The sequence below is a fragment of the Cryptococcus neoformans genome (genome assembly GCF_000091045.1).
Source record: "Cryptococcus neoformans var. neoformans JEC21 chromosome 5 sequence".
In the NCBI taxonomy this organism is placed as follows: Eukaryota; Fungi; Basidiomycota; class Tremellomycetes; order Tremellales; family Cryptococcaceae; genus Cryptococcus; species Cryptococcus deneoformans.
The window spans coordinates 662,501-674,645 of NC_006687.1; the positions used below are offsets into that span (position 1 = coordinate 662,501).

At 47.5% G+C, this 12,145-nt stretch overlaps 6 protein-coding genes across 6 annotated transcripts in view; 4 read left to right on the forward strand and 2 right to left on the reverse strand.

Moving 5' to 3' along the window:
• Nucleotides 1–207, forward strand: part of CNE02450 (hypothetical protein) — a 3,089-nt gene extending 2,882 nt beyond the window's left edge. Inside the window, exon 4 of the mRNA XM_570948.2 lies at nucleotides 1–207. This exon is cut by the window's left edge and continues 1,692 nt beyond it. The gene's annotated coding sequence lies outside the window, so the exon portion shown is untranslated.
• Nucleotides 208–678: 471 nt separating this feature from the next.
• On the forward strand, nucleotides 679–3,411 carry CNE02460 (expressed protein). Its single transcript, XM_570949.2, has 11 exons — nucleotides 679–1,114; nucleotides 1,181–1,249; nucleotides 1,316–1,598; nucleotides 1,656–1,671; nucleotides 1,728–1,806; nucleotides 1,862–2,241; nucleotides 2,296–2,357; nucleotides 2,410–2,580; nucleotides 2,633–2,716; nucleotides 2,780–2,809; nucleotides 2,868–3,411. Exons 1-11 carry the CDS (start codon nucleotides 965–967, stop codon nucleotides 3,197–3,199), a joined length of 1,656 nt encoding a protein of 551 aa, XP_570949.1. The 5' UTR covers nucleotides 679–964; the 3' UTR covers nucleotides 3,200–3,411.
• On the reverse strand, nucleotides 3,231–7,732 carry CNE02470 (vacuolar membrane protein, putative). Its single transcript, XM_570950.1, has 6 exons — nucleotides 7,586–7,732; nucleotides 5,186–7,528; nucleotides 4,914–5,133; nucleotides 3,829–4,862; nucleotides 3,550–3,776; nucleotides 3,231–3,495 (listed from the first exon to the last, which is right to left on the reverse strand). The coding sequence occupies exons 1-6, from the start codon at nucleotides 7,700–7,702 to the stop codon at nucleotides 3,444–3,446; spliced, it is 3,993 nt and encodes a 1,330-aa protein (XP_570950.1). The 5' UTR covers nucleotides 7,703–7,732; the 3' UTR covers nucleotides 3,231–3,443.
• A 189-nt stretch (nucleotides 7,733–7,921) lies between these two features.
• Nucleotides 7,922–8,847, forward strand: CNE02475 (hypothetical protein). Its single transcript, XM_024658529.1, has 4 exons — nucleotides 7,922–8,034; nucleotides 8,082–8,131; nucleotides 8,189–8,401; nucleotides 8,455–8,847. The coding sequence occupies exons 1-4, from the start codon at nucleotides 8,027–8,029 to the stop codon at nucleotides 8,610–8,612; spliced, it is 429 nt and encodes a 142-aa protein (XP_024514379.1). The 5' UTR covers nucleotides 7,922–8,026; the 3' UTR covers nucleotides 8,613–8,847.
• A 348-nt stretch (nucleotides 8,848–9,195) lies between these two features.
• CNE02480 (ATP binding protein, putative) lies at nucleotides 9,196–10,460 on the forward strand. Its single transcript, XM_024657219.1, has 4 exons — nucleotides 9,196–9,326; nucleotides 9,392–9,676; nucleotides 9,721–10,289; nucleotides 10,337–10,460. Exons 1-4 carry the CDS (start codon nucleotides 9,287–9,289, stop codon nucleotides 10,415–10,417), a joined length of 975 nt encoding a protein of 324 aa, XP_024512899.1. The 5' UTR covers nucleotides 9,196–9,286; the 3' UTR covers nucleotides 10,418–10,460.
• CNE02490 (conserved hypothetical protein) lies at nucleotides 10,432–12,094 on the reverse strand. The gene is made up of 5 exons (XM_570952.1): nucleotides 11,894–12,094; nucleotides 11,812–11,820; nucleotides 11,113–11,730; nucleotides 10,728–11,059; nucleotides 10,432–10,679 (listed from the first exon to the last, which is right to left on the reverse strand). Exons 1-5 carry the CDS (start codon nucleotides 12,029–12,031, stop codon nucleotides 10,490–10,492), a joined length of 1,287 nt encoding a protein of 428 aa, XP_570952.1. The 5' UTR covers nucleotides 12,032–12,094; the 3' UTR covers nucleotides 10,432–10,489.
• Between the last annotated feature and the right edge of the window lie 51 nt (nucleotides 12,095–12,145).

Sequence of the window (12,145 nt, forward strand, 5' to 3'; positions counted from 1 at the left end):
GGTAAAGAAGCTGAGTACCTCAGCGTACTTTTCGTGAATAGTGTGGATTTTGTAGTTATTGCGAGAGATAATAGTAAAGAAGGCGTTGTTGTTAATCGAGCCGGCTGGTCCAGTTCGTGAAGGACGTTAACTGGTAAATAATATGCAAAAAGCAGTACAACAATAGTAATAGCTTTAGTTCTTGATGCAGACTGTGCTTTGGATGAAAGAAGGGAGTAGTTCTTGTACGACTGAAAATAGGTATCCATGAATGAAACAACAAGCGCCAGTTGTTTGCATTCACGCACACACAAGCTGGCTCTACTTTTTCGCATTGTGTACGGGATGAATTATTGCTCACGGATGGATGCAAGGAGCCGCCTTGTAACGAATTGCAACTTCATTCGTCAAGCAGTGTCGGCAAGTGAGCGAGAGGCAGAGACGCAAGAAAATCGAATAGTTCGTTTCGTTGTTCCGGCCAGCAGAACACTTATTAGCAAAGGGAAGCCCGAATATATCGGGGAAGACGGAGTTGCGATAATAAGTTACGCAAAAAATGACAAACGCAGGCACTGACTTAATTAGCAGATAATCGAGGAAAAATTATGTGACTGCAGGCGCCGTTGGCGAGGAGAGCGAGGAGAGCAGATGGCAACGAGATGCTTTCATCGACTTTTGAACTACACTTGCTATCTACCGTATTACTATTTACCATATTATAATTATCACCCATAATTATCACTCCCAGGCCATACTCACGGCAAATCAATAGTCCCACCGCTGCACACTAGCCAATCACTGCAGGACGTCACCCCAGCACAGAAGAAGAGACCCTCGCCACATTCACCATTCACTACATTTTCCCTGGCAACATTACCGCTTTAACAAGCAACACAACTTGCTCCTAGTCACTGGAAACCCTCAGTACTACAATTTCATCACTGGATAGCCCATTAATTACCTTGCAATACTTACTTTGTAAAGTATGCCAGGACTAGATGTGCCTTCTCGGCCGAGTCAGGTCGTCAACCTTAATGGCAGTAGTGAAGACCTCCAAAGGTCAAACGTAACAGCCGATGTGCATTCCGGTGACAAGTCACAGGAAGAAGCTAGACCAATGCCATGGGGAGCAAAGGTACGCTTGTTGTTTGATTTGCTTTAATGTTCTTGAACGTATTTGCTGATATGTCGATGGACTTAGTGGCGTAGTTCCGCATGGTTCATTACTTTAGTCGTGACATTGGGTACTACGACGGATATTCTTACTTATGTCAGTATATCAACCACAACCACTCCCACCCTACCCTGTATGCGGCTGACTTGCTATCTTCCATAGACGATCGTTGTACCCGTTCTTCCTTATCGTCTTCAAGATATGGGATATTCCAATGTATCTGCACTCACTTCTTGGCTGCTGTTCGCCTATTCTATAGGCATCTTTCTTTGTACTTTGCCTGTGGCCTACTTCTTCCACAAGTATCCTTTCCGCCGAATTCCTCTTATTGTCGCCGTTATCGTCTTGGAGCTTTCCTTGATTCTGTTCATGTTGGCGACTCCATACTGGGCGATGGTTATCAGTAGATTCCTGCAAGGGGCATCGAGCACAGTCGTATGGTCTGGTAAGTTATCATTCACCTTCTCTTTGGACATGCTGACTTAGGTGCCGTTTCCAACAGTTGGATTTGCATTGATGTGAGTTGCAATACATTGAAAGTCTTCTTTCCCCTCACTGACGTCCGCAATCTCAGATGTGAGAATGTAGAGGAAAAGAATATTGGCCGTCAGATTGGATTTGCCATGGCCGGAGTGTCTATTGGACAGACTATTGTACGTAACCTGGTGCAGTGGGCGAGAAGTCTGTAGCTAATTCGCCGTTTTCAAGGCCCCGCCTATTGGAGGTGCTCTTTACTCCAAAATGGGCTGGTACGCACCCTTCATATTCTGTATCATTGTCTGCTTTGTCGACCTCGTATTGCGTCTCTTTGTTCTTGAACGAACAGATCTACGTAAATGGGAAGAAAAGCGTCTCGGCCTGGCCCCCGGAAGCCTTCAGCCAAAGGTTGTGGACGGACAAGTCATCATGTCTAGCGAGGTCGAAGCGTCACCTTTCATGCATTTGACCACTGCAGAAAAGGAGAGGCTAGCAGGGGTGGAGCTATCGCCATGGCAGGTTCTTATTGCGTTGGGAAGTTCTCCTCGAGGCATGACATCTTTCTTGACAATGTTCGCATTTGGAATGATTATTGGAGCCCTCGAACCGACGTAAGTAGCTGTCTTTGCTTAATATGAGAGTTCTCAGCTGAACTGTATGGGCAGGTTGACTTTGCACGTACAAAGCGTTTGGAACAAGAATGCCGATTTTGTCGGGCTTGTCTATCGTACGTCCCTGGCAACTGATGCTTGCCTGTATAGCTAACCGCATTTCTTCAGTTGCTGCTGCTGCTCCCACATTCTTCTGTGGCCCAATTGTCGGTGCTTTGGCTGATAAATATGGTGCCGAGTGGATAATGCTGCCGTCTATCATCCTGACTCTCCCCTGGCTACCCCTTATGCTACTGAATAATAGTCTAGCTGGGTTCATCATCTTCTTCGCGTTCGCTAGTGAGTAAATCTCTTCTATTCGGAAGGTTCATACGCTGATAATGTGAGAAAGATTTGTTCCCCAATTGTGCCATGGCGCCCACTGGTTTGGAGGTCACAATGGTAGCACGTGATGTGGTAGGCGTCAGCGAAATTCGTATGTTCCTCTGTGTCTTTCTCCAATTCATACCGTTTCTAATTCAAACTACGAACGTTGCAGATCAATTTGCTGCAATGAACATTGCGTTTGGTAGGTTTTTTATCTGTTGGATCTGTTTTTCCGGGGCAATGCCTGACTTGTTGCATAGCTATCTCGACAGCTATCGGAACAATTGTCGGCGGTCAAATATACGACCACATAGCCAAAGGCTGGGCAGCTGTCATTTGGTTTTGCTTCGCCATGGCAGTAGTGATTATTCCCCTTCTCTTCTTCTTCGCAGGCAACAAGTCAATTTACCAGCGATGCTTCCACCGTGGAAAGGAAACGGGCGCGAAAATGGAGGAGGCAGTTGGCGAGGCTGGTGTCGGGCAGCAGACAAAGGACGAAAGTGCGAGGGTCGTTACTGAGAGACAGCACTCAATCACGCCGTCTTCCAGCGAGAAGTTTGAAGATAGGGACGTCATCTCTTGCCAGCAATAAATCGGCAAATCCCTAATTCAAGATATCATCACACATTTCATAGATTATTTCATCACATCTTGGTCCATTCCGGGTTTTTGCGATGTATAAAGAAAACAAAAGGAAATCTAAAAGAGATGAGTTTGTATACTACCGCAAAATAAAAATATCACTGTGCGCTGTAATTGCATACATAACAATCACTACTTACAAAGACATGCATTCAGGTTACGATCGTTATGATTCAACAGAAGTGATGAAAAGGCTAATCATCTACCGAGTCTGTATCTGCAAAAGGCGCATACTCGTAATCCATCCTAAAGGCCAGTAATGTCAGTTCGACCTTACGATAAGGAGCCGCATTAACTTACGGCCGTCTCATTTGACTAGTGACCCAATCCTCATCTGTATCCTCCAATGGGTATCCTTGACCCCCAAGGTAACTCAAAAGAACTGGCAGCAGTACTAAACCATGCAGTGCCCCCGATAGGATCAGAGAAAGCCACATGCGGAAGTAGTATACTTCCAGGAGCTTGGAACGAGTCAAAGCCAAGACAGATATGCCGATAAGTTTGGTCATGGTGATACCCGAGAACACCTACCGACTTCAGTCAGATTTCGCATGAGCTGAAAAAGATTGAAATACTTACAGATGGTCCTACATCTACCAACGCGGTCCACGCTCGCTCATCCCTCTCTTTACGTCCTTCCACTTTGTCCAACGGCAGGCCAGATCCTGCCCCCATGAAAGCCCTTGCGATATGGGAACAGAACTCCACAGCTATTCCTAAACTGATAACCAAATTGACCAAAGATATAGCATTCAAAGAGATACCCCAATACCCCATCACACCCATGACATTAATGACCGCTAGCGCACACGTAAAGGTTACGGTCCCGCCAGTACGCCAAGAACCGAGGAGTGTAGATGTTATCACTAGAACAGCGACAAAAGCGAGGAAAAGAACTTGGATAGCCATAGAAATAATGTGCTCGTACTGATCAAAAAAGACATAGAACAATGAATATGGGAACACTCTGACACCGGTTCGATGAGTGATATCGTCAGAGATTCGTCGAGCCGCAGCCAAGGCATTAATAAAGTCTGCTTGAGATTTGAGTGGGGTGTGGTAGGTCCTAAAATGGGAAGCAGCGACAGTGGTATTGCTTGAAACCAGTTTTACTGCTGCGCTGTAAGGCGCCTGTCCACCCAGTGGACACTCATCATTTGTTGGTGAAATTAACCATTGTTCAAGGTATCGCATAAAGTCTTCTCCTTCAGGTAGACCGTCCATTGTCGAGTCCCATTTTTGACCTTCGAAACAAGGCCTACAGAGCCTTTCCGAGTCTTTAGGCGAACAGAAAATGGTCGGGTCTCGCCTTCTGACTCTGCAACAGCTCTCAAAAGTGGGATTGGTCCACTGCAAAAAGTCATCGATCCAAGCAGCGGGGGGGGACGCGATGAAGGAACTATCTGGACGTTTACGCTCCGCTTCGAGAGTATTGGCTACAGATAATTCGAGGCACGTAGTGAAGCGGCCACAAAGTTGCTGCTGTCCATGTCTAGAAGATGGATCACCTCCTTCAGTGACAAAGTACACAGGCGGCCCAACATCAAGATAGGAATCAACATCATTGAAGTATGGGACCAGATGTGATTCGGATGGGAGGGCCAGACGTTGATCTATGCCTTCCATTAGAAAAGAGTAGTATTTTCAGACCCAGAGATACTTACCAAGACCGAGACTGATATGTTGGATCCCGATGATGGCAGCCAAAAATAGACCTCCGAATGCCACCAAAACTAACTGCTTGACCTCATGACGGAGTAGCGAAGGCGCGTATACTGTGCGCATGAACTTCTTGACCATACCTTCACGTGATGGGGCCTCGTTATCGTAAAGACCGATAGGAGGTCTGAGGCGGATACAGGGGAAGCAATCAATCCGCATAGACTAAATCGATTTCCCTCAGCGGAGGTATACAGCATACAGACAAGGGACTCACCTCCGAACGTCGCAAATCTAGCGTCATTGCGCTGACAAAAACCGTACATTGCATTATTGCACCAAAGAGGACACTACCAGCAGCATAGATAGCAAAATTGCGTACGGCAGGCATAGGAACTAAAGCGCCGAGGGCAAAAGCTACCACTTCGGTAACTGAGCTTAACATGATGGATGGACCCATCCTAGCTACTGCCCGGGCCACTCTCTCTTCGGGAGCAAGGAATGTGCCAGAGGGTTGAGCTCCGTTGCTATGAACAGATTCGTCGTCACCTGGCTGTTGGGCAGCATGTAAATTATTCTGCCGTTCAAGTTCGTGTACCAAGATAAACACGTTATCGACGCCCACTGCGAGGACAAGGAACGGTATAACTTCGGCGATGATTAAAGTGACCCGTACGCCCAACAAGGAAAAAAGACCGACCGAAGAGGACACAGCGATAAGGACAATGACAATGCCAAACAACCCCAGGGAAAATTTCGAGTTGACGGAAAGTAGGGTAGGGATAACTCTGAAATCCGGCGGAGGTGCAGATTCCTCGAGAGGGGCATCTTTTACCAGGTGCAAAAGCACCCCAATCCGAAAAACAAGGCGATAGGCTCTATGGGTGAAAGCTTGTATCATACTGGGTGGAAGACCACCTCCAAGAGTGAGCGAGACATAGAAAAACATGACGAGATAAGATAGCACGACGATCTTGACATCGGTGTTGGTGCTCTTGTTGATCTCCTCTTCCAGACTAACTCCCGTGGAGTAGCTAATCTTTATCCCAGGCCGTTTCAAGTCTCTCAGATAATCGCGCAGCTTCCTTTCCCATTGTTCTGCTGGCTCGACCCGTTCGTCATTGTAATTGTTGACTACCCAAGTAACTACCAAAGCCTTGGCTTCCAGCCAATCTCCATTGGCTCCTCCGAGAACAAGTTTGGGGTCAATGGGTTGTCCGAATGGTGGCAAACATTCTCCCGGCCTAGACGCACAGTCGCGCACACGCGATTCCCATTCTTCCCCCCATACTTCCATGTCATCTCCAAGCCAGGCCGAAACACTTTGTATTACGCAAGGAGTCCCCTTGCCAGCTGGTGCAAAGCAAATATCCTCCAACCCAATCCCATCGCTCGTCTTGAGGGCATTGATTTCGGTTTCTACTTTGAGCCACCAGTCAAGAGTATCATAGTTGACAGGTGATCCAGAAGACTGCGTTATGAATATCTGTTCGGATTTATAGAATGGGCCGAAACTGTCATCGAAGAACTGTTTCTGGGAGGCACTTTCACTTGTCGGTGATACCCATAACCGTACAGGGTCAGTTTCAACCTCGAAATATTTCCACCCAAAGTTGAATAACCCTACAATAAGAGCTGAGATGGCAAAGACTTCAATGGGTCGCTTTGCACATGTCAATCCTAGGCGGTAGAAGAACCGGCGAAGAGTAGCATTGATCTTGTTTTGTTTCGGTTGCAGGTGTTCCATTGGATCAAGGAGGCTAGCTCCTCTACCAAGTCGGAAATGAATGGAGCCACTAGGCCCCGATTCGGCATCATCATTTCTTCCCATCAAACCATCAAGCCCACTCCCCTGCCCGTTTTGGATAGTTGGTGAATGCGGAGGATCGAGCAGTGCGACGCGTTCATAACGTCTTTGTCGGTGCCGGGCTGCCTGCTTCCAGATATAGAGCAATGCTCCGACGAGGATGATGACCGAGTAGATGATAAGCAGGGAGAAGGTGAGACATGAGACGGCGCCCACGTGACATTGCTTGGTTGAGGGTGGTGCAATATAGGGAAGCGAAGGGCACACGGAGGGACAGTCGGCACAGGCGCATCGGGCATTGATGTTCTCTGCATCTGAACAGCTGAGAGGTGCTCGTCGGTACGCAGAGTCATCATTGTCCGGGAAATTTATCTGAAACGGTGAGCCCAACCCTGGCCTCAAGTCTCCCATATACTTCAAAAAACCACTGGCGTTAGTGGCACCCCCTCCTATCAAGTCCATAGCAAATCCATTCGTGGCACCAAACTGAACGTCCTTACAGCTGTCATAGAAGCCTTGTTTGAAGTCAGAACTGACCTCGTAATCAACTTCTTTCACCGCATCTTTCCCTTCAGTAGTTTTTTGCGTGGCAGTAACCGATAGGAATGTGGATTGATTTGGAGAGCAGGTGAAATCGCAATAGAAAGACCTAAAGTTGTTGATACAAGCAGGGCATGACGCGATAAGAGGAGCAGCTTGTTGCAAACGATCGGAAAGTGTCGAGAGCTGGTCGTAGGTGCAGCAAACGTGGTCTGGCAAGGAATAGGAAGGACCACAGACCGAAGCCATAAGATCCAGAAGTCTTTGGTCGGGCTGCAGAGTGTATCAGCTACGGGGTTGAAGAGTGTTCCGCTTAATCCATGTACTCACGACGGTCGCATCGCTGTCGTCGGGACATGGTAAATCCGCGCCGAACATGCTAGTTTTGCCGCAAGTGCCCCGCATGGCACATATGCCCTTGCCCGACCTCGATTGGGACGATGGCATGATAATGAATGGATGATATGCCAGATGAAGAGGGCAAAAGTGATACTACGGTGTAGGAATGACGGTCGGACTGATATTCCATTGGGCGGGAGATGGTCGCGTATGACGCATCGCACGGAGATCGTCGCTTTTTCCGGTTAGGCACCGGTTTGCCACCCACATCAAGATCGCAGATCCATGGCGATGACTGATGCGGACAAAAGCAGTGGTTCGATAAATAAATAAATGCCATCCACCGGTCTGTTCTCTTCACATGTACCACTACTCTTGCCCAATACATCAGCCTGACCAGTTCAACTATCATCATTTCCGCAATACCTAATCATGCTCTAGTATGTCTTCATTCTGTCTACCTCTTGCATTTCTGACACTGTCTCAGTGCTCTCGGATTTATAGTCTTCCTTGTTATAGTACTCGTCGTTTGGCTCGGTATGTCTATCCCTCTGTAGACATGCTGTCTTAGCTGACAAGAAGGATGTTATCTAGTCAGACTAGCTGTACTCCGTGCCAATCGCAAGCGTAATGCTGCTGCAGGCCGCGTCGACCCTGAGGTCCAGTTCCGAGAAGTCGCTGAACAAGTTTTCTCGGGTCGATGTCAGTCATCACCACATAACGGGTATTCCCCGTATTGTAGGAGGAACGATCGTGGGGCGGTAATCAGGCAAGCGAATGGGAGTGAGGCGAGTCTGCCGGCATATGGTATGTTATTGATACGCTGGATGATTCGGAACCTCTCATTCATACCTCTGTAGGGGCTGAATCCCTTCCGGTCCCTCCAGAAGCGGCCTATCAGCCATCCCAAACTAGAATAAGACCTGACCAAACAGCATTAAATTCCGTCGACATACCCGAAGTTCCACCTCCAAAGTATACCGCAGAACCTGAACCTGTATCTGCTACGAGGACTTGAATATTCATCTTTCATTCGGCATATATATGATACAGTCATTTTAATGCGGACTGAGTCAATAAACATGCCATGGATGGTCGAGAGCCTGGCCCAGCTACATATTTAGCTTGACGTTGGGTCAACCTTGGTTGGCTTAGACTGGTTTTCCTGTTGTTCATTTTGTAACTGTGTATTATTAGTACATGAGAATTTAGATATAATTTTGTTTTAATAGCATGAATAAAACCTTTCGTCGCCAATGAGAGTTATAAACTGGCCTTCCCTCGTCGTTCGTGGCCGTCGTGACCGCTCATCATCAATTTTCTTCGAGGAGGCCCATTTGCGATGTCGAACACATGAGGAGAACTTATTTTTTGATCATTAAAATCACCAAATTAATAGTTATCAGCAATTTAATGCATGCTGGTGATCTGCAATCCATTACGATCATGATCATATGCATGCACGGCGGGTCGAGGGATTGAAGGTGTGAGCTTGCCGACCGAAAAAAGTCGGGCCGAAGAAACGCGATTCTGCCTGGCGGTGTCGACCTCGACCCTTACCGAACTCGTGTCAAAACCCGCAATATTTATCGACTGTCTGTCTTCGTCTGCTTTCCAATTTCTACATCTATCACATCGATCATAATCTTCTCTTTCCATTGCACATATAACCATATCTCGCTACTTCCAATCATGTCGACTAGTTCCCGCTGTCTCGTCCGAGGATCAGTCAGTGAGTTATCTTCATTTTCTCAGATATTTATTTCATCATTCACGCTGACGAGATCATCACTTTAGACATTGACGAGTTCTTCCACCTTCCGCACATCGTCCGCCCAGGAGAGACAATCTCCTCTACAGGTCTTACAAAGCGAGCAGGGGGTAAAGGTGCCAACCAAGCGTTCGCTGTCGCTCGAGCAGGCGGGCAGGTCGAGCTTGACGGTGCTATAGGAGACGACGGCATATGGGTCAAGGAGATGCTTGAGAGTGCTGGTGTGGGGATAGGCAAGCTGAAGGTTGTCAAGGATGAGGTTACGGGGAGGGCCGTTATTCAGAGTGCTGCTGATGGGGAGAACTCTATAGGCAAGTCTTTTCGCCCACAGCAGGATGTGGCTAACTCTAAACAGTCCTACATGCTGGTGCCAACTACTACCTTCCCTCTCCTACTCCCGCCACTTCCCTTTCCACGTACACCCATCTTCTCGTTCAAAACGAAGTTCCTCTCTCTTCCACACTCGCGTACCTCACCGCAGCGGGTCAATCCTCTCCCCCTTTGACCAGCGTTTTCAACCCATCCCCAATGCTCACCCCGGCTCAACTTCGAGAGTTCCCTTGGAAGCACCTTTCATGGCTTATTGTTAACGAAGGAGAACTGGGAGACCTCTTATTGGCATTCGGGTCATCAGCGAACCCCGGTGAAGCTAAGGAAGATGAACTTCAAGCCAAAGCTTCTGCTGGAATTCTCGAATTGCATGAGAACGAGTACTTTTCTAAAAACGTCGGTATTATCTGCACTCTTGGAGCCAAGGGAATACTTTATTACGAACCGGGAAAGGAAGTCGGCTATTTGCCAGCTGCCAAGTTGCAAAACCCAGTGAAGGATACTACCGGGGCCGGTGACTGTTTTGCGGGCTACTTTGTGGCAGGCTTGATGGGTGGAAAGAGCCTACAGGATGCTCTGAAAACTTGTCTTGTGGTCAGTAATCTTTGTCATATTTTCTTATTCCGGCTGACTCAATTAAGGCTTGTGGCATCTGCGTGGAGAACGAGGGTGCTATGGAAAGTGTTCCCACTCTCGAGGCAGTCAACGAGCGTCTTGCGTAGGAAAACTACCCTAAGGAGCAATGCATGCATCATTAACATTACAGACAATGAACTGTTTATTTCTAATAGACGCTACAGCTTTGCTTTTACAACATCATCGTCCACTTCGTTCTTTATGTTCCATGCAGCTTTACCATAAAAGTCGAAGACTGGTCGACTATCCGCTCTCGCGTCTGCCGAACTTGCCTGCCCCAACATCGCACGGGCAGCAATTCCTTGGGCGATAATGGCAAGGCGGAACAGCATCCACGAGCGTACCCACCTATTTTGAGTTAGCACAACTATGCTAAACGTACTATAATAAACTCACTCCATCCCAGAGATAGGCCACTTCCAAACAGCTTGCCTATTTTTGTGATACTCAGATCCTCTAATCATACCATCTACCCACCACTTTTCAAGCTCCTCTCTTTGTGGTATTCCAGTCTCCTCGCTGCTGACACCTTTAAGTCCAAGCAGAAGATTCAAATCTTCCTTATCTTTACCATCTAGCTTGGATGAGAGAGCTTGACGCTGCTCTGGAGAAATGGGAGGAAAAGAGAATGGAAGTAGGACATTACCCAAATCAGCCAGAGGGGACCCAAGGGTGCATAGCTCCCAGTCAAGTATGCCTATGACTCGCGACTCTGAAGGATGAAAAATCTTACAAACGATGGTCAATGACGTGCAGGTTTAGCGACAATCAATGAGCTTACTAGATTATCGATTTTGAAATCTCCGTGTACCACACTGTCTATTCCAGACCGGCTTTCTTGTGCAGCAATCAAATTCGCACCTTTTTCAAACCATGGTCTCATTTCTCTCGTTCCCCATATATGCCCAAGCTGTTCGCCCGTTTGTTCCGAACGGGCTTCGCTTTGAACGTCTGATACCCTGAGAAGAGACTTGACTTGGCGAGGAAAGTATGGTTTTTGAGAAGATGAAGGGGCGAATGAAGGGGGTAATTGCAAGGCTGATAGAGGAATTGTTGAAAGACGAGTTAAAGTGTCGATGGCAGATCTCCAGCAAGACCATCGCTCTTCTTGGCCTAAATTCTTCATCCGTACGTCGGTGAAGATTCTACCCTGCACATACTCCATGACATAGAATGCAGCTCCCACCACCTGTTTGTCCTCACATAAGCAGTACACTTTAGGAACTGGTACAACGTGCGCGGGAGAGACAACGGAGTTATAGCGATTCAGAGCCGCGAGAATGGTATACTCTCGATCAACACGGTGAGCAGTTGAAGAGAGAAGTTTGCCACTAGGCGCTCGCCTGAGAACGAAAGGATGAGATGGCAAAGATGGGGTTATGAGAAAGGTCGGGTTTGACTGTTATTGGCAACAGATGTTAACAGACATTCCCTTCTGCTTTCAGCCTTATAGCATGTAGTTTTGAGAAATGTTACTGACCTGGCCAAACTGGTAGGATATAGTAATAGGAAGGGTGATATTAACAATCTGTTTCATTCAGACCTTGGAAAAGACCACGTACATTGAATTGTTTGACTTCAACAGGGCCCTTGAACGCCTCAATATTCTTCTCCAGATAGGGCACCAGATGGTCGAGGGGCAGCGCGGCGCGCACTGCGCCCAAGTCTGCCCCAGATTTGAAAGCAAGTTCGCCTGGCATATCCTAGAAGATGCGGTATACAAGACTGCCTATTGCTGAGCAGCTTACGTTGGTATTGTATTCCTGTTAAGACATTCGTCCGGTGGACCAAGTGGAAGCCTTATGTATTAATAT

What these genes read in the sequence shown, in the direction of transcription:
- CNE02475 (XM_024658529.1), top strand. An exon ending in AGTACTCGTCGTTTGGCTCG is followed by an intron (nt 8,132 to 8,188) that starts GTATGTCTATCC and finishes GATGTTATCTAG; the next exon opens with TCAGACTAGCTGTACTCCGT. An exon ending in GGCGAGTCTGCCGGCATATG is followed by an intron (nt 8,402 to 8,454) that starts GTATGTTATTGA and finishes ATACCTCTGTAG; the next exon opens with GGGCTGAATCCCTTCCGGTC.
- CNE02480 (XM_024657219.1), top strand. Translation starts at nt 9,287, where the DNA reads ATGTCGACTAGTTCCCGCTGTCTCGTCCGAGGATCAGTCA. An exon ending in TCTCGTCCGAGGATCAGTCA is followed by an intron (nt 9,327 to 9,391) that starts GTGAGTTATCTT and finishes TCATCACTTTAG; the next exon opens with ACATTGACGAGTTCTTCCAC. An exon ending in CTCTGAAAACTTGTCTTGTG is followed by an intron (nt 10,290 to 10,336) that starts GTCAGTAATCTT and finishes GACTCAATTAAG; the next exon opens with GCTTGTGGCATCTGCGTGGA.
- CNE02470 (XM_570950.1), bottom strand. Translation starts at nt 7,702, where the DNA reads ATGCCATCGTCCCAATCGAGGTCGGGCAAGGGCATATGTGCCATGCGG. An exon ending in ACATATCAGTCTCGGTCTTG is followed by an intron (nt 4,863 to 4,913) that starts GTAAGTATCTCT and finishes TGGAAGGCATAG; the next exon opens with ATCAACGTCTGGCCCTCCCA. An exon ending in TGGTAGATGTAGGACCATCT is followed by an intron (nt 3,777 to 3,828) that starts GTAAGTATTTCA and finishes TGAAGTCGGTAG; the next exon opens with GTGTTCTCGGGTATCACCAT.
- CNE02460 (XM_570949.2), top strand. Translation starts at nt 965, where the DNA reads ATGCCAGGACTAGATGTGCCTTCTCGGCCGAGTCAGGTCGTCAACCTT. An exon ending in TGTCTATTGGACAGACTATT is followed by an intron (nt 1,807 to 1,861) that starts GTACGTAACCTG and finishes GCCGTTTTCAAG; the next exon opens with GCCCCGCCTATTGGAGGTGC. An exon ending in TGCAATGAACATTGCGTTTG is followed by an intron (nt 2,810 to 2,867) that starts GTAGGTTTTTTA and finishes CTTGTTGCATAG; the next exon opens with CTATCTCGACAGCTATCGGA.
- CNE02490 (XM_570952.1), bottom strand. Translation starts at nt 12,031, where the DNA reads ATGCCAGGCGAACTTGCTTTCAAATCTGGGGCAGACTTGGGCGCAGTG. An exon ending in ATTTCAAAATCGATAATCTA is followed by an intron (nt 11,060 to 11,112) that starts GTAAGCTCATTG and finishes ATCGTTTGTAAG; the next exon opens with ATTTTTCATCCTTCAGAGTC. An exon ending in TGGCCTATCTCTGGGATGGA is followed by an intron (nt 10,680 to 10,727) that starts GTGAGTTTATTA and finishes AACTCAAAATAG; the next exon opens with GTGGGTACGCTCGTGGATGC.